Source organism: Taeniopygia guttata, chromosome 3 (assembly GCF_048771995.1).
Source record: "Taeniopygia guttata chromosome 3, bTaeGut7.mat, whole genome shotgun sequence".
Lineage (NCBI taxonomy): Eukaryota > Metazoa > Chordata > Aves > Passeriformes > Estrildidae > Taeniopygia > Taeniopygia guttata.
Window position 1 is genome coordinate 88,774,152 of NC_133027.1, and position 23,405 is coordinate 88,797,556.

General features: G+C 41.1%; 1 protein-coding gene across 3 annotated transcripts in view; it reads left to right on the forward strand.

Annotated features, from left to right (window-relative positions):
- The first annotated feature begins 293 nt into the window (after window positions 1-293).
- Window positions 294-23,405, forward strand: part of VRK2 (VRK serine/threonine kinase 2) — a 38,599-nt gene continuing 15,487 nt past the window's right edge. The window contains exons 1-8 of one of the 3 annotated variants that reach the window (XM_030268738.4): window positions 294-1,892; window positions 2,032-2,172; window positions 10,971-11,026; window positions 11,520-11,589; window positions 11,873-11,960; window positions 12,098-12,206; window positions 13,059-13,151; window positions 19,730-19,862. In XM_030268738.4, coding sequence (XP_030124598.4) covers window positions 2,037-2,172; window positions 10,971-11,026; window positions 11,520-11,589; window positions 11,873-11,960; window positions 12,098-12,206; window positions 13,059-13,151; window positions 19,730-19,862 — 685 coding nt within the window. In that variant the 5' untranslated portion in view covers window positions 294-1,892; window positions 2,032-2,036. The remainder of the gene's footprint in view (window positions 1,893-2,031; window positions 2,173-10,970; window positions 11,027-11,519; window positions 11,590-11,872; window positions 11,961-12,097; window positions 12,207-13,058; window positions 13,152-19,729; window positions 19,863-23,405) is intronic. The other 2 variants (XM_030268739.4, XM_002196878.6) reach the window with 2 other exon arrangements.

Consider the following 23,405-nt stretch of genomic DNA (forward strand, 5'->3'; position numbering starts at 1 on the left):
GCATTTAAAAATTTTAAAAGTTAAATAATAATAAAATGGTTAAAAAAATAGTAATACAAATAGTTTAATAAAGTTTAGAGTTAGGACAATTACAAGACAATAAAAGGCAAAGAATTACAGATGTCCGGATGCTCTTGGACACTAAGTTGCAAAAACCATGACTTGTGAACAAAGGAATCACCCTTAAACCAATACACTTGTTGCATATTTATACATCCTTCATGGTTATGCATACATTCTATTCTAAACAAGAAACTTTGTCTGTTGTATGTCAACTGTTTCCTTTAATCTCCATGGCCTTCAAGTCTGAGCAAGGCTGAAGAAATTAGCTTCTTCTGATAAGAAAACCATAAATTCCTCTCCTTTGGAAGATTTAGGTGTTCCTCAAAGCAAGTATCTCATTCCTAAAAAAAAACTTCCCCCACATACATAGTCTCTATTTTAACATTATGTTGGAACTGTATTTTGCAATCAAATTCTATCTAGCCAGCCACAAGGAAAGGACAGAGCAGAGCCCAGGGTCGGCCCTGGGTGTGCAACAAAGAGGTCAGCCTCAGTAGAGGTTTTCCTCTATGCCCACACACTTCCATCCTGGCACAAGCAGTTTTTATAGGAAAAATTCCGCCTGAGGCCAAGATTTCAGCAGTCAGTCTTTTCTTCCATTCAAAGTCCATAGGTTGATAAGATTTTTTTTTTTGGTGATGAAGAAGAACAATTCAGTGCCCGGAGTTGCTGAATCCCTTGATGAAATTTACGGGACGCTGCATTCACATGTATCTGCCCGAAGATTTCCATGATATCCATCTCAGGTGGTTCATGCAATGATCAGCACCGGGGGTCCCAGTATCTCTCCAGACATGGCCCATCTCCTGGCCGAGCCACATCCTTTTACGTGTAAATCGGGTTTCAACATACACCAGGTTCGGCCTGTGAGGGTGGGGAGGAGTCCTAATACAAATGTGTATACTCCAACAAATATTCAGTATCACATATATCATACCAGAAATGGCACAAATTATATCTACTACACATAACAGAACCTAAAACTATATTTAACATACTACTTAAGAGAATTAATACAGCATAACTTTCTAACATTACACATATAATATTCATTGTAATATTTGCGAAAAGCCAATCATAAAATATTAATTTTTCACACCCTTGACCTCTGCCAGGAAGATCCTGAGGGAACACCGAAGTGGCCTTAGTGAAGCGTGGCACCATGACAGTTCTGTGACTTCGCTGCACCTCCTGAAAGTGGCTGGAGAACAGGTTGTGGTTTTTTTTTTGTTTGTTTTTGACTCCAAATCCCGTCAGCTGAGATTGTCTTTTTTTTTTACCTCAGGCAGGAGACCGCCTGATCTCCTACTTCTCTATGCACGAAATATTTTTTTGACGTTCCTCCCTCGCGAAGCGCAGCCTCAGAAGCGGGAGAGCGGGAACGCCTGGAGCTGATGGCAGCGGACGCTCCATCTCCCTCCTCCTCCGTTCCCCTTAGTGTCCCTGCTCCTCCGTCTCCCTTGCCCCGGGGCGAGGAGCCGGAACACCCGGGACACGCCGACTTCTCGGGCACTTTGTTCCCCCGCCGCGCACCGGAGGGCCGCCGGCGGCGCCCCAGGGCCGGGCCGGGCCGGGCCGGGCGGGCGGGAGGCGGGAGTGGCGCGAGCCCCGCCCCGTCGCGCTGAGGGCCGTGAGGGGGCGGCTGCGGGAGGCCCCAGTCCCGGCCGGGGCTGTCCCGGCCCTGCCCCGCCCCGGGGATCCCCGCCCCGGGTTTCTCGGCGGGAAGACGGCGTCCCGCCACCCGTTCCTCCTCCTGCTCCTGCTGCGGAAGTGCCCGGCTGGGACGTTTGCGGCCGGCGGCGGGGGGAGGCCGGGGGCGCTCTGTGGAGGTGGGTGAAGGGGAGCGGGCTGAGGGACATCGCCCCCTGTCCCTGCTCCGTGCTGCTGGGCAAAGCACATCCGGGGAATGTTGTACCTTCTGGCAGCAGTTTTCCAACAAACTTCTCTTTCTTTTTCCCCTCCCTCAAGGTACGATGCCGCCCAAAGGTCCCGGCAAAGGCAAGCTGCCTATCCCGCTCCCTAAAGACATGATCCTGAAAGACACCGAAGGAAAAACCTGGAGGCTGGGCAGTCAGATCGGTCAGGGAGGATTTGGCCTGATCTATTTAGGTAAAATACTGCTGATAATTGAGAGGGTGACTTGTAAATTGCTTTGTAACTTCCTGATATGGAAGAGGCAGTAACTTTAAAAAGTGTGGTTTACATGCTGGTGGTGATCCTTGTTCAAATGTGGTTTTCTGAACTGTTGTTCCTGCTCCATTCCTGCTCATGTGCAAACCGTTCTCCATGGCCTGTCCAGCTCATTTTGCTGGATACTAATGCGATTTTCTATGGATCTTGGGTGAAGCAGCCAAGGTGCCTCTGTGTCAAAGCCCTGCCAGGTGATGCTTTTCAAAGTGAAAGTGCTTTTCTTAGCCAGGGTTTTGGCCTTATGCCAGCCTAATGCTCTGTAGCCCTCTTTCACTTTCAGGTTATTGGAAGTGTTCTTTTCTGGCCAAGAATAAGTTAGTTTTTTTCCAGGAAATGAAACTGTAACAATACTTAGCTGGGTGCTTCCTCTGAATTCACATCTTTTCAGCAGAGGTGGAAATGGTGTATTTGCTCTGGCCCAGATAAGTTTCTGTGATTCCTTCAGAAGAAGCCACTGCATTTCAGTCAGTTTGTGCTCTGTGAGGAGTGAGTAGTTCTGAAAGGCAGTTTGTAAAGCATTCTGGGTCACTGCAGAGGGTGTAATGTATGTTACTGTTGCTGGTCTCTGTGAGAGGGCAAATCCTGTGTTCAAGGCACCAAGGTCTCTGTGAAAGGGCAATCTGGTGTTATGAGCTTGGCTGGTTTGGTTTTTCTTTTTTTTCATGGCAGCATATAGAAACTAGTTCACAGTGTCTGTTTGGAACTAAGCTGAGCTTGTATGGAGCAGTGAAGAATCACCTAGAAGCCATTTACTGCATTGTCCCTGAAGCCTAACATAATCTTTTTTGAGTTACAGTAATGTTAACTCTATTTGGAATATTAAGGCTTAAAACTTAAAAAGCAAGTCACTCCTATACACAAACCAGCTTCCTTTTATGTAGAAATCAGCTACATATACAGTAGCAGTACATCCAAGAGGTTCCTGTAGTGAAGTTTCTGGTTTGGCTTCCTCTGGAATTTCTATAGTTCACACTATTCCTCACTGTTCTGCAGACAGAACCAGTGGGAATATCAGGGGGTTCAACTAACACAGGAGATACAGAGGTATCAAAGGGTAGGGCACTTGTCAGAGTGGTTTTTTTTTTTCTTTTTGGTATATCTTGTTACCTTGTTATAACCACCTTTGAAGCATTAGTTGGTTACATTTGAGAGGTGCTGTGAGTTGGGCGAATGAGAGATGTTGCCGTGAGAAAATGGACCCTTAGCATGAGCTACGAAGTAAAGGTGTCTCTGGGTACTTCCATTCCAGGATAAAGGACAGGAAGATGGGAACCTGCAGAAGTCTCCCACAGACAGAAGGGTATGAGGGAACTGGGGATGCAGTATAGAAAGCAAGTTTGTAGTGGGTGTAGCTCTCTGTAGGACCAGTAATGTTGTCTTCCTGAAACACTCAGAATATGGCTCTGTCATTTCCAGCCGCAGCCAAATCTCATGGGACCTTGAGGGTAGTTTAGCACGTGGGATTCAGACAGTTCCATGCAGATTTGAGTTTTCTCCCTGCTCACAGAGCCCACCAATGTGATTTCTTATATTGAGGTGGCTGTTGCAGTTTGGATCCCACTGAACTGAGGTGGAGAGCAGTCAGTGAATTAGAATGAGAATCAGGGACTCTTGGTATTACTGTTCTCTGTTTTTTTTGTAAGTGACAGCATGGCTGAGGAAATGCAGCTGCCACTTTTGTAATGATTGGTATTTTGTGTTCATTTAATCCCTTCTTTCAGGAGAAACAATGAATGCTACCTGCAACACTGCACTGAAGGCTCAGTTCTCCTTGTAGCTCATCAGTTAAAGAGAAAATGGACATTAATCCCTAAATATTGGCACTGAAACTTTCTTTTTTTTGTCCACCTCTTGATGTCTGATGTGTTTATATTGAAGTTTACCATTCAGCAGCTTCTTGGGGCTTCTTGGACAAAATTCAGCTGTCTTTGAGAACCAGGGGGAGTGGAGTAGATGACAAATTTTTGTGATTAAGATACAGGTGCTTGAAGACACCCCCTTTTCTCTGTGCTGTTCAGATATGTTTTTTGAACATCTAGAGCAAGGTGTGAGATGACCACTAACTTTCAGAGAAGGAGCTGTAGAGAGGTGGGAGACAGGAGGTTCAATTGCCTGCAAGGTATGAAGAGCACAGCCCTTTTATGAAAGAAAAGGTTAACTTTGCCAGCTATATCTTTTAATAAGTATTTTTACAGTAGCAGTGTAAAGATTTTGATGTGGTTGTTATAGCTTAATTTCCCATTAAAGGTATTACATACTCCATTAATCTATAACAATGTTCTTGAGAAATTTTACAGTATCTCTGCAAAACCTATTTACTAGGGGTGCATTTTGTGCAAGAAGGTTCTGTTCACTAAATCAAAGGTGCTGATAGCCGTTTGCTGACTCTGGGTCCCAGGATGCAAATGTAGGGCTTTGGAACTTCTAATTGTGTACATGAAAGTTACCATTATCTTCAGGTTCTGCTCTGCCTCACAAACGCTTTCCCTTGTTTTCTGATTATTCTTACTCTTTCCAGTCTGTTCCAAATTGTTGTGTTCCTGGTGCTGATTTGCTTTCAGGTAGAGCTGTTACCCCTTTGATAAGGGGAACAGAGTGAAGAGCACCTGTGGAAGGCTGTGACATTGGTGGTCTCACGACTGCTTTGGAGAGCAGTGGAAAATTAACCAAGAGCTGAGGAGCCTTACATTCTCTCATTTATCTCTCTGATCACAGCCAGTAATTAACACCAATCTTTATATAAATCATTCTCTAGTCCTGCTGCAGGCACTCTATTAATGCACAATTTGGACTGAAAATTTAAATGCAGAAAGGTCACACAATGTTTTCTTAAGATTCCTCTGTCACGTGAAGCCTGCTGCATCCAGTGCTACGTACTTGCAGGCTTCTTTCTCATGGAAAGGGATGGTTCTGAAAAATAGAACTATTTTTTAAAATTTATGTACAAATGTTTGTTAGATGCACTTATTGCATTGTAAATGTGTTTTAATTTTATGAAGCTCAAAAAAATAAGTATTGATAACGTTATTGTTGAATTGTACCCTGCTTGGAGATCAATACAGCCAGTGCACTCTCCTTACCTTTTGAGGTGTTTTCAAGGAAGAGGGAAAGAATTTCTTCCTGAGCAGTAAACAGTGATTAAATGTGTGAATATGGTCTTTCAATACTAGCAGTACAGTGAGCCCTGCTACTGGTGGAGGTAAGAAGGAGGTCTGGTAGGTCTTCTTTTAAGCTTGGGTCACAGTGCAATCTAACTGCTGATATTATGGAAATGAGGCTGAGGTGTGAAAGAGAGTTTGTTTCTGTTTCAGACTAATTTCCATGGATAATTTGTATAGTTGTGAGCGGGGATGCATCGATGCAAGAGAAGAGAAGCATTGATGGAAGCACACTTGGTCCTATTGTTCATTCCTTGGTTTGCTTGGGAAGCTGCTTTAGCAATTGCCTCTGGAGAAACAAAGTCCTTCAGCAATTGCCTAAATTAAAATAATGCAGCAAATTAATTAAAAATGCAGTAAAATTATACCAAAGATAAATTCAGCATGGTTTTTATTAGCTCAATAGAAGGATGGATCATAATGGCAAAGCCCTGTAATTAAATGCACTATCAGGTAACTCAGGTTAGGGATGGATTTTTCTCAACTTCAAGATGTTAAAATACCTGCAGATGTGAACCTTAGTGTGAAAATAAATTTGTTAGTAGACAAACACCACTTCAGGAAGGGTCTTTGTGTCTAGTCACTAATTTTAAACTGTACAAATAGAGATACTGCAAGTGCCCAGTTTGTAGGCAAACTAAATCATAAACTTAGCATGATTTTGCTACTCAGAGGCTACTTAGGGCTGACTGACCTGCACCATCTCTCAAAGAGAAAATATTCCTTAACCTTTACTAGTTCTTGCTGGTGAGTGCTTCCTCTGGAATCTGCCCCCTTTCTTTTTCTTTTTCATTCCCCTGTAAGCTAAGAGTCCTAACTTGGAATGTGTAACTCATTTTTGCACAGTAGTCAAAGTCTGTTACAAAGCCTGCAGAGGTCATTGCTGTTACACTGTAGTGTTCTGCCTCATCATGTGTTGGGGATTCTTCTTCCACATGCTGAGTAATGCTGGGAGGTCAGTGGAGCAGTTATGATTGATTGAATTTATTTAGTATTTACTTTCAGTGGGGAATGTAGGAGAAGCTTTGGAGGACAGCTAAGGTACCTGTTGCCTCACAGAGGGCACTCCTTCAGTTGTCTTTGGCACCTGTACCCTGCTGAAACTGGCATTCTATCTTCTGAGTGGGCACCATGTCAGACCAGCAGATGGGCTGCAGCAGAATCTTGCCAGAAAACAGTTTGTGCTTCAAGTTTTAAATATTAGAGGCCTGGATTCCCATCTGAGAGTGCTGTAAGAGCAGGCCATACAAAGCTTTTCTGCCTGGGGTTAAAGGATGTGTCATCCCTATTCCAGCTTGGAGTAATTAACTTTGAAAGTCAAACAATTGGCTTCCATTAATGTGGCATAAAAAAAACTCTGGTGAGTCAAGATTAAGGTTTCACAGAAACACAAGTAAGAAATATTGTGAAATTTCTTTACCAGTACTGAATGCTCTTAACTTGGAGGCATTTGGAGTTACCTGCAAAACAGTAGAGCAATTGAACACTCTTTTGTCCCAAAATCAGTTTAGTTTGGTCTTCCAGAAGGTGGGTCTTATGGAGGGTTATCTATCTGTAATCTGTATAAAACCTCTCTACATTCTTAAAGCTACCTGGGATAAGAATCTAGAATAAAACCCGGTCAAAAATGCTGCTCAGCAAAGAGTCTGTCAGGGAATGATGCTGCATCTATAAAGTAACAGAGAGGCAGATCTTCCTTAAGCTGCAATGAAAGTGGGGTTTAAACCCTTCAAACACTGAATGTTTCAGTTTTTGGGAAATATTGGATATTGCAGTGTCAGAGGGGGAGGCAATGTGCTTTGTTTGCCTTTAAACGTTTGCCTTAGCACTTTCCCTATGTAGGAAATAGATGAAGTTGTGTTTAATAGCAAATGCTGTATTTCATTTACTCGTGTATATTTTGTTTTTAGTAATTCTATTGCTGCAGTTTGGCTCCTTTTTTATCATTAGGTGCTTGGAGTAACACTCCTTCCCTGTTTTTACCCATTGAATTTAACAGTTCTTGGCTTGACTTGAATTGGGTCAGAACTTTTCCAGCTTTTTTTTTATAGGGAACCTGTAGCTTCAGAAATGTGATATTTTTGAGATTAGTTTTGATTTCTGTAAAAACTAAGCTGATTTATCACTCCTCAGGATCAGCTAATGAGTGGAACAAAGCAAAAATAAAATAGTAGCGACTAAAGAACTTCTGAAAATACTTTTACATCTTTCCCAAACAAATATATCCTCAAAATATCCAGCAGTGGCAAAGACACTAGCTGTGGACAGGAGCATGGCTGTTTCTCCAAACTGCCAAATCAGTGCTGTTTTCTTTTCCACTGTGTAAACTTTGTCAACAAAAGTGGTTCTGTGAGAGCCATTGAAAATATTTCACCATATTCCAAATGTGACTGCCACAAATTAACTGCTAAAACTACAACAAGCACGTTTGAACTGGCAGAGGGAATTGGCACATTCCTCTGTCAGGCTGCAATTGTGCTGTGTGGTTGTAGGAAATGGCAGTTCAGCCACAAACACCCTTTTGTTACCACAGCTTGTTAACATTTAGACAGTGCCATAACATAATTAAGGATATGGCACTCAGCAACAAAAAGGATGAAATTCATGGTTAAAGTGGATGATAAAGCCACAACTGCTGTGCTAGGTGAAACTAGGGAATCCTGGACATGGGTTAATTTCAGGTGAGACTTTTGTGCAGGCACAGCAGTTGGAAATCATGGTTAGGATGTGAATCTTACTGCACTGCTTTATTTCAGAGGGCATTTTAGAGCTGTGTGTGCCCCACACTGGTGTTGTAGCTGTGACTCTGGATTGAAGGGGAGGAAGGGAAGACAGAGCTGTGCCCTTTGCCTTCTGCAAATGTTTTGTGATACTCCTCTTGGCATGAGGTAAAAACAGCCACAGCCTCCTTCACAACTACATCCTGCACCAGTGCTCCCAGTTATGCAGACGGTGGTTTGGGTTGTGTGCCCGCATCAACACCCCCCTCCCCAAATGTCAGGGGTTGTGCATGTCTAGTTGACAAAAGCAGCATAAGCTGGGAACTTGTGCATTTGTTATGCTATTTTAAGGGTTATTTAGCAAACATAATCTCACCATATAGTGCTCACCATATAGTATTCCTCTGTGAATACTTATCTACCATCAGAGACCTCCTGCCTATCAGCACTACTCTCCTGCAGAGTCTCTGCTCACTGTCCTGCAGTCTAGCATTAACTGATTGTAATATTATAAATAGACATGTGCTACCACACAGAACGAGGCTAGCACATGGCTAATTACGAGTATACAGTAATTAACTATGAGCTAAACTCGCAGGACAGTATGTGGTGGTGGTCTATGAGGTATGTAATCAGACTGTTTGTTAAACCTTGGGAGCCTTTCCAGTCTGTTAAATAACTATACATAGTAATGAGACAATTTAAAAAAAAAAAACATTTATGTTTATTTATGGACAAAAAACCAGTCTGTCTTTTCTGAGCTGTGACTGGAGTATTGCTGGTTGATATCTGAATGGGTAATTAAAGTGGTGCACATACAACTTCTGCTCATCTGTATGGATGAGACTGATTGTCCCAGCATTATCTGTTTATGAAGTTTAGTGTTATTTGTGGGGACTGTTGTGCCTTGTTCCATGTATGTGCAGTAAAAATAATACCTCTTCTCCTTTTGTACACTTGAATAGAATTTATTATGTGGAGCACCTGTTTCAGTATCATGTGGAGCTTTGACTTTTCTCTCTTTTCACTTTGTAACCATTGCTGGTTATGTTTGGGTTTATTTTCCTTCAGGATGTGTGACTTTCAGTGTGACTCCAAAAGCATCCAAGCCAGCACAGTGTAAGAACCACAGGGGTGAAGCCCTTTTGCTGGTCTACCTCCTGTTAATTGCTCCTCTTCATTACCCTGACAGCTGTTACTCTGTTCCAGATTACCATGAATGAGGCCTCTCTTTATAAAATGTCAAGAAGTCTACAGGGAAGTTAGATCAGCCTCTTTCAAATACATTTAAATTTGATACTTCCCTACACCTATCAGACCTCTGTTATGTAACTTGTTATTGAACTAGATTTTCTTATCCAGAGGTTCTTTTCTGAGATCTGTGCCAGGGAAGGCAGCACATCAAATTCTGTTTGGGTAATGTGATGTTGTTGAATGCAGTGAAAACATATGGGATGTGCTCCTTTTGCTAATGTCTTCTATTAACACATATTCTATATGTGCCAGAGAAATATGAAAGACATAAATGCCTATCCTTTAATTTCCACTTAAGTACAATAATATGATAGGAACAAAGTGTACCAAAACTTCCCTTCTAGTAGATTTAATGTGTCTTCTGGATTTGACTGTTACTTTTGTGTCTATGGGTAGTTCACACCTTTCAGATCTACTGTTTTAATATTTTAATTTTATTTTAATGTGTTATTAGCACAGCAGCATTCACATGGGGAAGTGTCAGTGGGGAGTCTTTGGGTATTTGGGGTGTGTACCATGCCAGATTCAACCCAGATGCTGAATAGAATTGAAGGAAGATGGCAGCTGAAGGAGTCTGTTCATTGTAGAAGTATTTTTGTGCCCTGACCATCAAGAAAAGTAAGCTTGGATGGTTTGATTAGATCCAAGTTTACTTGATTTTTATTATGCGGATAAAAGAGGTCTATTTTTTGTGTGTGCTCATGGTTAAAGTGTTTTACACCTGGACTGTTGTTGGTATTTGATCATTATCAGAAGTTTAAAAGGGACACTTATTTCCTAGGAATTGTATTCTTTTTACTTTTTTTTCAGTGATGGTTCTAAAAGATGATTTAGTCTCATTAAATTTTAATCCCAGTGTAGCTTTATGTAGCTTCAGTAGTATCAGAGAGATCTGATAGTTCTCAGGGTCAAAAGAAAATAGGATTGTATTGTCTGTGCACAGAGGTTCTGTCTCCTGGGCTGTAATTGGCACATGTGGTCAATTATTGTTTTGAAATCTCTACTTGCACTGAGAGGCACAATCCCTCAGCTCCCCTTTAGGCAGGTGGTGACTGTGCTATCCCTAACTTAGGCCAGTGTCTAAATAATGCCAGAATAGAAATCAAGGTTCTAGGGCTAAATTAATTTGTGATAGAGGAAAGCAGACAATCCCGTCTAGAGGCGTAATGTAGGTCAGAACTTCTAAGTGGTGTCTTTGTCACAACAGTAGATTGACAGCAACCAAATACAGTGGTTTTCCAATTGGCTGGAATGACTTAAACAGGGTCTGTCCTAATGGAATGGCTCATTGTGGTGCCAATGTGCACTGAGGACATCCTGCTTACTCCTTAATTAACATCCAGGGGAGACTTCTGAAAACAGGGCTTCAAATTGCTTCTCTACTTGTTGATTAAAACTTCTCTCTGTGTGTTGGTTTTGTTTTATATTTCTTTGAACTTGGCAAAGCTCTGACCTTTAAAAGCAGGAATTCAGACTATCTTTTGGTGTGTATTTTTGGTTGCCTGATTCAGTGTTAGCACAATCTTTATTTGCAATTACATTTTGTTGCATACAGCTTGATCTCCATCTCTTTTTTCCTTTACAGCATCCCCTCAAACTCAGGTTCCTGTAGAAGATGATGCAGTACATGTCATTAAAGTGGTAATGTGTAGATCTCATTTGTAAATTATTAACTTGCATGCAGTTCTTTCTCATAATTATCTATCCTTATTTTCAGCATTGGGTCTCTATTGCATGCTTGTTAATTTTGGTTTTTTATATCCTTTCCCTGCTTGGGGGTATAGTTGACATTTCCATGACACGCAGTATTTCCTTGACTTGATTTTTTTCCTTGATTACAACCCCTCAACAGTTTAGTAAGGAAAATTAGACTTGATCTCAAACACACCTGATCTCCAATAGTTCTGAAAATAGTGTCTTAAATTGTATCTGAAAGAATCTGTGTTGTTTATGAAAATGCATTTTCAAACAACTTTTTAGCTACTTAATAAAATCAAATTTCAGGTGACAGGGAATCTGGGATATGGGAGAAAAAAGGGATTACATTCTCTTGGTATTTCTTATGTGCTTTTCTTAAAAAACTGTTGACTTTCTAATGCCTTTTATTATACCAAGTTTATTTGTTTCTCTACAGGAATATCTTGAAAATGGCCCCTTGTTTTCTGAGCTGAAGTTTTACCAGAGGGCTGCAAAACAAGAGCATAGTAAGTAATGTCTCAGCTCTGATTCAGGTAGGTGTAAGGACAAGTCTGGGTTTAACTACTTTTGTTAAGAACTGTTGCTTTAGAGCTCGAAAAGCTCTAAAGCTTGTCCTTTCTGGTCAGAAGGGAGAACAGAAGCCAGCCAGCCAGCACAGGGCCACATTTATTATGTGCATACCAAGGAACAGACTCCAGAGACAAGCCAGCCCTAGGACAGAGAAAACACCCCAAACCTGGAGTTCTTAGCTGCCTTTAACCCAATGTTATGTTCTTATTATTATTACAGTAAGAAAATGGATGAATCTCAAAAAAATAAGATGTTTAGGAATTCCAGTGTTTTGGGGATCAGGCCTGGCTGAGTACAAGGGAAAAAGGTAATGAGATAAATTGTAATTAACAATCAATTTTACTGACGACCTATTTTCAAAAATGGAGATTTAGTCCTTCCAATCTGACACAAACTTGCAGTCATGTCTTAAAGGATTCCTCCTTTTTCTGTATTTCCTGATAGCTACAGGTTCATGGTCATGGAGAGACTGGGGCAAGACCTTCAAAGAATCTTTGAAGACTGTGGAAGCAGATTTAAGAAGGAGACTGTTCTGCAGCTTGGGGCACGAATGGTATGTTCTGCAACTTGGGTCACAACTAGCACAGAGAGAGAAAGGAAATTGCTGTGTCTTAAATTTGCCGAGTTCAACTAGAGAACCATCTTGCTAATACAGCTCCTTTAGGTGGCTGCTGAGTTTAGAATTAAATGTGTAAATGCTATCTATTTTCTTATTTCTCTGGGGTGTTTTAGGAAAAACAAGTGTTCAGTGGAAGATCAAGATTCCCCTACAGACTGAAATTTGGTCAAACCAATTTTTTTTTCTAATATGTTAAAACACAGATCATCCATTTCAACCTGTGTGTCTAGACTGAGATGTGTAAGCCTATTCTCATGTTTCAACATGTATTGATTTTTTTTCAGTGTCTGAAGGGTATTGTACTAGACATCCATATTTGTCAAAGTTCACAATTGCATGTCTGAATGCCAAATTTTCAGTGTTTGCTGAACATGGTGATCATACAGGCCAGGCAGAATTTGGTCAGTCTGCAAATACCAGTTTTGTTCTCAAATGGGTGTAGACTGGCACATTCCAGCAGGAAGTTACATATGTACTTCTTTGTAACATGATTTGTATCGTAGAATACTGCTCTTGCTGAGCAGAGGTGGATAGAAAATGGAGTAGAGGGAATGGTCTTAAGTTAGAGAAGAGGAACTCTTAGACTGGATGCATCCAAAACATCCCTTTAACCAAAATAATAATATTATTTTTAAAATTGAAGGGCTTTCATAGTCACATAATTGATAAACTTGTAACTGTGCTCTCCAAAAGTCAGGATTGGTTCTCCTGCCTAAGTAAGAAGTATTTGATGACAGAGTGGAGAAGATGATGTTGTTCTCTCCTCTGTTCTGTACTCTTTCCTAGTTGGATACTTTGGAGTACATACATGAAAATGAGTATGTCCATGGGGACATAAAAGCAGCAAATCTTCTTCTGGGCTACAGCAATCCACATGAGGTGAGTGTGTTTACTTATCTGCACTTTTACTCTACTGTGTTTATAACTATTGAAATGTTTTAAGTTTTGCAAATGTTTTGCTTTCACAATTCACATATTAAAAGGAGATTGTGCATGAACATTCACATCCCCTCACAACAGATCTGAGAGTGGTTCTGTGGAGCTTGAGGGCCAAGGAAGAAGCAGAACAAAGCTGTACTTTGTTCCCTCTGTGTTCTGCTGACTGGGATACTGCTATGGATGAGTAAACTAATGAAGAGGATAAATTATGGGACCTAATTGCTGCTCTAGATTATACAAGTTAAAGGATTGGATGTGGCCCATTGTACTTTCATTCTGGGAAGTTCTAGATTTCCAATATTGCCATGAATTGTTTCCATGCCCTAACTCTCCTGTCCTGCTCATTGTAGTGGATAGAACAGGTAAGTAGGATTAAAGTTGCTGTTCTCTAACACACTAAAGCCAGCCTTGAAATGGAAGTCTTTGGTTGAAATGTTTTTTAAAACAAGTCTTTTGGTCCTGTCGTATTCCATGTGCTCTCCTGATGTCTTTTTTTTCTTCAGGTAATAAAATCTAAGTATGCTTTTTTAATTGGAAAAAATTCATTTAGGAAAAAAGGGCATCTCCAACTTCACTTGAAAGAAGTATTGCTTACAGCTAATTATATTTAATTTTGGTTTCTCTGCTTCTGTGATAAAGAAACAGATCTTGCAAAGCAGCTGACTGCCATTAGAGGTGAACCACTTGAGTATATCTACTCTTTTTAAAAGCTTCAAGTTAAATGGCTGAGTCAAATTTAACTTGTCAGCTTTCTGAAAGACATCATTTGAAACACAGCATGGCTGTTTAAGGCAACCCTGGGTTTATACAGTGGGAGCAGCCAGTGCATAATCACAGTTTATGGCATTCTGCTGAATCCAGGGGAGGAGGCTCTTTAGAGCCAAAGTGGTCTGCAACCATTAGCATAACTCAAATGACTTTTCTTTTGTCTTGGCTATTGTATACTTTTATGACAGCAAGAAATGCTGTCATATGTTTTTCAAATATGCTGTCAAATGTTTTTCAAATTGCAATCACTTTGGAAGTGTCCACTTACAGTAATCATAAAATGTTAAGACTTTGAGCTTACTTGGAATTGGGCAGATTACTAGACGATTTTCTGATTTGTTTCGTGTGTTATTTGCATGAAGATTGTGCCGTGCTTGTAGTTTGCTTTAATGATAGTAAATTCATTGACAGATTAAAAATAAGGAATTTGTGAGATACTGGACAGAGGTTTTATCTTTTATTTTCTAGGGTTTATTAAATAAATCAGTAGATGCTCCAGTTTGAGTAGCTCCTAACTCAACATGCACAAAGTGTACGTCAGTGCTGGGAGGTTTGCTGTAGAATTTTGTTTCACCAAAATTTCTCTTCCACTGAAATTATTCTATAAAACATTTTTAAAAGTTCCCATTCCATTCTAATTCAGAAGTGCTAATGGGGAGAATTTCTAATATTTACTTGCATTTCTATGGTATGAATTAAACTTTCATTCCTGTATGTGTGAAACGTCTGTGCCACCTTTCTTGCTCTGCCAAGACAGGGAATAACTTGATTGCCTTGGTCATGGTTGTTTTATTTTTTATTTACTTAAAAGGTAAAATGATCAGCCTAATCTCATAAATAAGGAGTGAAAGAATCTAGCCTGTGGCAAACTCCAACTCAGGAATACAATCCCAGGGGCTTCTGTAGCTCCAGTGGGAGCTGGCATAATAAAACTACCTGACTAACGATTTCTGTTGTGAGGTTTTTCAAGAGTTTAATGCCAGTAGGTTCTTTCTCTTTAGGGTCTAGGATTTTAAGAGAAAACATATTGCAGGTGTTCTAGAATTAAAGAAAATTATTTTTAAAAGAAACCAAAAACTCATCCCTTAAAAATAATATTTATCTCTATTCAAAATATAATTCCATATTTTGTTTTGGCAAAGAGAGATAAATCTCTGTTCAAAAAAGCAAATGTACCTTTATACTAAACTTTATCTTTTTTTGCAACTGCAGAAAGTCGGTGACAAATTTGCATGGAAGAATACACATCAATAGTTACTAAATGACAGGAAAAATGCAATTTTCCTGTGTTAGACTTCCTGCTGCTGTTCTCTCTCTCTTCTGTAAATTAAGCTGGTGAATTTACACCATAGCAAATAAATAAGAGTCCCCTTTCTCAAAGGGCACGTGAAATCCATACTGCTATCCCCTACTTTCTGTGGCACAACAGAGAAACAAATAAAGTAAAGGTGCTGTCACTGTGTGACCTCCTAAATGATGGTTAGAAATGGGGAGAGGCTCCCAATGAGTGACCTCAAAGAGCTGCAGATGTGCTCAGCAGGAGGCAGGGAGGCCATTCCCTGAGTTACAGGTCACAGGATCAATTCTGCAGTCTGTGGTTCTGAGCACGGACCTGCACAGGGACTGCCAAAGCAGCAGTGATGGACTGAGGGAAGTACACAGCCCATGAATCTCACAGAGGCCTCAAAGGAAACTTGAAGTCATCAGACCTATAAATTACAGGTGAAGCACTGTCTCAGGGCTGTGGAGAGTTAAAGATAATTCATTGTGTGGTCCCAACTGTTTGTATGATAAAGCAGAACAAGCAGCATTGATAGAGACTCTGAAAGAAATTTAAATCCATTCATCTCATTTAAATGGTGATACTATTAAGAAGGACAAGTGGCCACAAGACAAGAGCTTAAAACCTGCATTTTAAATAAATAAGGTTTGGGAGAGCACCTCTTGCAATCTACCTTGTAGTGTTTTTTCCACATGGATTTTAAGGGCAGATGTGTTTGCAGACTTAAGTCTGTTTGGGTTTAAAAGCTGTGAATTTTAATTGCATATGCACCTCAGTCCTGATTTTAAGTGTTTCTTAGACAAGACAGTTACATTATAGAACTCTGACTTGATTATCAGAGACAGAAGGAATACAAAATTGTTTCAGAACATACAGAAATCATGTATTGATCTTTTGGGAAAAAGTTGCCTGAAAGCAATTCTGACTTCAAGCTGTTTTTCATCCTAAGGCGAATCATGATGATTCCTGCTTTTTATTCCACTGGGACAGACTTGCTAAAGTGCAGGTGAATTGAGAAAAATTCAAATCTTCTGTGTTCTCCTTGAGGGCAGAGATGTCCTGTGCCCCTTCCCCTCTCTCTGTTGGTAGCCAAAATGGACCTCAGTGTGCCTTTACCCTTTTTGTAGTCCAGTGCGTGACTGAACCTGACAACACTCTGGCCATTAGCAACCAATCTGCCTCTTATTAGTACGTATCTACTTAATTATTTACAGGCATGACATAAACCTAGGAATGGAAACACACAGAGAAAATCACTGTACTTCATCCTTCCAGCAATAAATCTTCTGCTCTGTCCTTCAAGTTAAAGGGAATCCAAAGGGCCAGGCTAATAACTACCCAGCTCAGTGCAATTAAATATCATCAAGTGTCCAAATTGTAAGAATTGTGTATGTTTAGCAGGTATTTAGCACTTCAGGCACCAAGCACTGTGAGAGAGTCATGCACAGAAAGAGCAGAGAATGGCTGAAACTCTGGCTGGTTGCTTGTGCTCACAAATAGTTATTTGTGCCTGTGATAACTCACTTGACCAAGATGGGCACCTTTATGTGTGCATGAAATTGAAGACTTTCAGAAATGTGGCTCATGGTTTGTAACAAAAATCTACTAATAACAGACCATGCTAAGTACTGCAGAGCCTGGTGCAAACTGGGCTATGTAAAGAAGAGAAACCTGAACAAAAACAACAGTTAAAATAAGTGAGTGGGAAGGAGTGTACAGTGTAGCACAGTTAAACTCAGCTGTTCTGGCCTTATGTCTCTGTTACACCTTCATCATCCATGGTACCTTTTCTCATTCCAGTGTCCTGTTTGTCTTGATTGCTCTGCTCTGTTTTGTTCTTTTTTTTTTTTTTTTTTGTTCTTATTTAGTTTTTTGTTCCCAAAAAAGCATGCAGATAAAAAATACTTATGGTATTGAAACATCTACTAAAAAACTGCCTTAATTTTTCTCAGTATATTTATTTAATACTTGTCTGTTTTTCCCCTTCCCCATACCCTTAAAAATCCACAACACCTATAAACTTTAAATGAGCTACCTCTACCATGTTCTGAGCAAATTTGGAAGGGCATGCAGTATTACATTATCAAAAAGTGACAACTAGCTATAAAGAACTATATATCTTTTTAATGATGAAAGGGTTATAATGAGAATTGATGAAATGAAATTAATGGTAATTTAAAATAACACAGTCATTCTGATAATGGTTGTGTCAAGGTTGTAACAGTGCCTTGCTGGTTTTGTACAAGCTGAAGGGGATTGATTTTTGTTGGTGGCCAAGAGGCTTTGCCTTGAGAGGCTGCCATGTTTATGAAAAAAATCTGATGTGAAAATTATGGAAGTGATAAATGGCCCAGCTAGAAACAAGCTGAACTGGTAACTCATGGCCAACTTTTGCAGAGAGGTGCTGTGAGCAAATGTCAGGATCACCCTGCATGTGAGTGGCCTTGTAAGTAGTTGCTTCTTTATTTCTAGGTCTTTCCATCTTCAGTCAGTGCAGGATACTTAAAGTTCCTTCTCACTTCTAAGAGATTTTCAGTATAAATTGAAAAGTACTCTGATGATACGGGTACTGAAGATATTTTATGCGAATCCATTGGTTAAAAATGTACTGCATTATGGAGCTGCCTTAAAAATAAAAAATTACATAGTTACTGTGGGGGGTTAAGTTTGACCAGCAAATATTTGTGGCTGTTTTTTGGGTGGCCTGTTGCTGGTACAGTTTGAAAGATCACTAAGGCTGGGCTGTCACATGGGAGTCTCTATCATGTAAGCAGGCATGCCCAGCCCAAAACAGAGAGCTGCCAGAGGTGCTGTGGGTGTATTTTATTTCCTAACAGTTGAAATCTTATTTTAATATAAGGCATAGCCTTAATTTTTAAAGGTATTTTATCTTCCTGTCTATGTGGGAAACCTGTAGTCAAGCAGAATCCAAAGCACACTGCTGAGTCTGGGAAAAATGCACCTCCTAGGCTCCTCTCTTCTTCCCAGCCCACAAAGGATGCAGAAAACTCACAGAACTTGGTTTTTAGGGTAGTTTGAGTGAGTTCTCTGACTGTGGGCTCAGTTAGGGCAGCTCCAGAGCATCAGGAATACACCAGAGAATGGATGCAGGAGAAAATCAAATCAGTCAGCCCAAAGCTGGTGCCCTGTCCCAGATTTTGTAGCCATCCATGCCTCTGGTCTTTAATCTTGTATCCCAGTTTGGCTGGGCTGTCAGGTGAGAAACATCATCAATAATCTTAAAAGCCACCCCCCTGCAGGAAGCGAGTGCTGCAGCCAGCCTGGCTTACATGCTCCAGATAAGCTCAGATCCTGCAGCAGAAACAGTAAAACCAAGAGACCAGCAATCCCAGGATTTGAAGCTGCCTGGAGCACAAAGAGGAATCAGTAGTTCAACAGAATGTGCTACAAAGTAATGCGTTTTCTTGAGGCTTTTTTGCCTGTTTGTTTTTGCCTTTTCCAGGACTGACATAATTAAATAGCAAGTGCCAGGAAAGTTTGTTTTAGACTTTTTTAGGAGAAACTAATTTGTAGTTAAAGAGGAAACTAAACTAAGGTTCAAATAAGATATTTTTCTTTATCATATATTAAGATTTAGTAGAAGTGATCCATGCCTTCAGATGACTTTCAACTTTTGCCCCCAAAATCTGTGGGTGGAATGGTGAATGTGTCACTATTGCATTATACACAATTTGGACCCAATTTTTTTTTTTTCTCTTACATTGATTTAATTCCATATTAAATCCATGCTTCAGAGTAACTGAGAGACCACTTTGGTTCTGTGTCTTTTTAAAATACATTCTAGATTCAGGAGTGGTTTACTGGAATGGCTTTCTGGGTTGAGGAGGGCTGGTTTGCTTTGCTTTGTTTTAGCCTACGCTTTCAATAGTTTATATAGGAAGTTAGTGACAGTGGCATTCCAGAATGTTGGATTACAGTTGGGCCAGTGCCCAGCAGTCCTATGGCCACAGGCCCTGGGGCACTGGAGCCCCATGTCCAGTCCAGCTGGGGGAAGCTGCTGCCTCTTCCTCTGGCTTTGAAGGTGCACAGTAGAGTTGAATTTGAAGAGTCTCCGCTGCTGGAAAATCCAAATGGGAAAGTGAGTGTGCCTGCTTAAGTCTGGGGAGGAAGGGGTCCCATAAGCAATGTGAGGCGGCATAAAAGGCATATTGCAGTTTATGGTGTCTGGATGCCCACCTGTAGAGCAGAGAGCTCAGGAACAAAATGAAATGACTGAAATCCTTCTTGACTCTGAAATAAGATAAGAGTATAGTAATGGAAGGATTTAAATGGGGAGGGCAGCTGTTATAGCCCCCAGTTGTACATATTTTATTCTGAGGCACCATTTGGTTTAATAAAATTTAGATCTAAGGCTGTCCTTAACCTATCAGTTTCTTAAGACTTAATTATAAAGGTTATACTTTCAAAGGACAAAAGCATTATTCATTTGTCTGTTCATGTCTTCCAGGTTTATCTTGCAGATTATGGACTTTGCTACAGATATTGTCCCAATGGGAACCACAAACAGTATCAGGAAAATCCTAGGAAGGGCCATAATGGGACAATAGAGTTTACCAGCATAGATGCCCACAAGGGAGTAGGTAGGTTTCTTTTTTTTTTATTTCAGATGAGTGATTATAGAATGAGTAATCAAGCTGTGAGTGCTGCTGTACACAAGAGAAGCAGTGTTGGGGATTACTCAGCCCCTCGTGTGGTGACCTCCTCGTGTGCCTGGGAATGCTTCCCCAGGGCTGGGGGAAGGGGAGCAGGAGGAGCCCTGAGAGGCTCTGTGTGCACAGCACTGGAGCAGCCCAGGACAACCCTGAGAAGAGCTCAACATCAAACTTAATTGGTGTATGTTGGGAGGACTGGTTTGTTCTTGCTACCCTGCAGAGGCAGGATTTGCTAATGCTGCATTGTCAAGGAAAAGGCTTTGGAGTCTGCACTGTCCTTTAGGGAGAGCTGTATCTGATGTCACCATCTGTGTTATGAGAGGGTATTTCAAGATGACATTCTTTCTGCAAGGAGAAAAACCTTTTCTGAAGCCATAAAGTGTTAACTTTTTGAAATCTTTTTCCAGTACCCTTTCATATATCTTACTTATTTAAACTCACTTTGATGGTATTGGAAACACATTTGCAGGTAAATTACATACATAGTCCTTTTATTGGATATTGATTGTACTGCCTTGCATTCCAAGGCAGACTTAATTCAACAATTCCCTAATTAGTTAAAGTCATAACCTATGTCTTGTATTCATTTACCATTAATTAAACCTTAGCTGTTTATTATGCTGCAGTCCAAATCCAATAGCAGACCCATAGAGCCATGGAAAAGGAACTGGGAGGTCAATATTGAAAATATATGGTGTAAAGTCCCACTGATGGCTGCATTGTTCACAATCAATATGGTCAATGCAACACAACTTTCTTAGTTGCTATGTCAGCAAGACAAAAAGTCAATTCTAATGTTATGCTAGTGAAAAAAAATTGTGATTATTGAAAAACTTTGACTCTTGCTACAAAAGAGTGTTTTTGTTAACTTTTATTTCCCCTTTCCCCTCCTTCACCCCTAAGATCATCTCAAGCAGAAGGGATGGTTTGCTGCTGCCAGCTTGGTGAGCATCAGTGTCATGAGTGATAACTGCAGGACTTCGTTCTTGTTAATAGCTGCTGAACTGTTACCTTAAACTAATACTTTCTAACGAGTTTTAGTTGGCACAAACAACTGTATATTATTGCTTTTTCTATTAAAAGGACCATTGACCATGTAATGTAGAGGGTCTTGATAATTTGCTGGAGCTGTTAAAACCTGCAGTCATTTAACTCTGGTCATTAGGAAAAATGAAATAAGACTGGCAAGTATTTCCTGCTAAGACAGCTGCACCATTTCACCTGCTAGAAAATATTTTGTGGTGAGGAGAGCATCTGTTTTGGACTCTTCTGGCCTTCCCAAGCATGCAGGCTGTTTTCTGGAGACCTGACTCTGTCTGCTTTGCCTGGTAGTGTGAGTGGTGTGGCTGTGCACTGGTATTTGATGTGGATGCTCTTTGAAGGGTAGGTAGAAGCTGGAATATTTGGGATTTGGCTGTTGGATAGTTATAGCAGCCAGTTTGGTAGTGTTTGTGGATGGGTATGTGATAACAGGACAGATAATTCCTTTTATTTGAAAGTGCAGGGAAATTTTACAGACTTGTGTGACAAAAGGTGTGCAGAGAAAGTGTGAGGTAAGTTTTGTAATCTGTGTCTTAGATGATCTCCTCAAAGAGCTAAAGTCATGATGGAATTGGTTAAAACCAGAGGACTCCACAAATCAAAATATGCAGAAAGATAGTTTGAGGGAGCTTACCCTCCCTTCCCCCATTACAAGTGTTTCCTTGATAGCTGCAAACAAAATCCACAGATTTTTCTGGTGCTCCTGCTGGAATAGACTGCAGAACATGGTGTGGGATCTGGTATGTTGCAACTCTTCACATGGAATACCAGCTCTGACCTTGTGATGGTGTCCTGGGACGGAGTTAATTTTCATCCCAGTAGCTGGTGCAGTGCTGTGGTCGGATTTAGGATGAGAATGCCATTGCTGGCGCAGGGATGCTTTAGTTGTTGCTGAGAAGTACTTACCTTCAGTCAAGGACTGATGAGTTCCCCATGCTCTGGCAGTGAGGAGCTGCACAAGGAGCTGTGAGGGAGCGTGGGCAGGACAGCTGACCTGGACAGAGTGATATTCCATACCCTGGGATAACAGAGACAGGGGATAAACTGCAGGGGTTGGTTGGGAGGGGCTGATTGCTGCTCAGGTGCTGCTGAGCAGCTCTGTTGTGCATCACTTCTCTGTCAGGGGGTTTGTGTAGGGAGCGCTGTCCTCCAGGACGGTTTTGATGAATGGAGATGAGAGATCTCTGAAGGCTGCTCTTAGAATATCGGGTTTATTAGGGATGGTGAAAGGTCTTGCTTGGAGCTGCCAGATGCAGCACGTGGCAAGGCCTGAGGGGATGGGGGAGGGGAGAGACAAGGAGTTCTAGGAGAGGGTGGAAGATCTAAGAGGGGGGAGTTCCAAGAGGGCCTCTGGCTCCTCGGAGACCCCTTATCAGGGGGCTTCAAGGTGGGCTGGAACAAGACTTGGGCCAATGGGGTCACAGACACTTGAAGCTTTAGGGGAGGGTTACAGATGTGGGATGAACCATACATTTTGGGGGTTGAGATGGAACAGTCCATTTTACTTTTGGACCTATCTGTAGGTAAGGGTATTGTCCAGCCAGTAGGGGGGGGCTGTTTTCATCCTGGCTGTACTATTGTAAATCTTTTGCCAGGCAATTATAATTATCCATCCTTCTCAACAGGTTTGTTCCTTTCTTTGCCTTCCTTTTCATTATTATAATTTAAAAAAATTTAGTTCAAGTATTAAATTGTTGTTATCTCAACCCATGGATGTTAACTTTTTCCCCTGATTTTCCTTCCTGTCCCTCCAGGTCGGGATAGGGGGTGGATGGCTATGTGGTACTTTAATTGGTGGCTGGGGTTAAACCATGACAAACAGCCTGAATCCATTAAGATCAAACTGCCAGAGTTTCCCTACTTGCAGCAGAGCTCTCAACATCCCGGGGAAAGTCTGCATCTGCAGCGACTTCTGTTGGAGATTGCATGGGTTCAGCTGGCTGAACACAGCAATGTGTTTCCCTGCTCTCTTGGTGTGAGGCTGAGAGGCACTGAGATGTCTTAGGATGCTGAAAGACTTCCAGCAGCTGGGGCAAAGGGCTTCTTTGCTCAACAATCTCCTGGATTCCCTAGTTACGGTGCAGTCTCGGCACAGTCTCCTGTACAAAGTGAGGTAGGGTGTTCTGAAAAGTCTTTAAAGACTGTTGGTGAACGGAAGGTGCAGAGACAGCCTTCATTCTGGTGTCACACAGCTTTTCAAAGTGCAGTGCTTTGTTATTTCAATGCTCCAGGAATATAATTCTAATTTTTAAATGTTATTTTGTATAAATGAGATCCTTTCCAGAGGACATTTCCTGCTTGTGTGTAGCAACATAAGTATCTCAGTCCCCCTGAACAGCATCAGTAGCTGTGTTGAGCCAGACAAATGAGAACATTTTGACTTGTTCATGAAGCAGCTACTGAATACATGCAGTGATTTGAGGGACATGC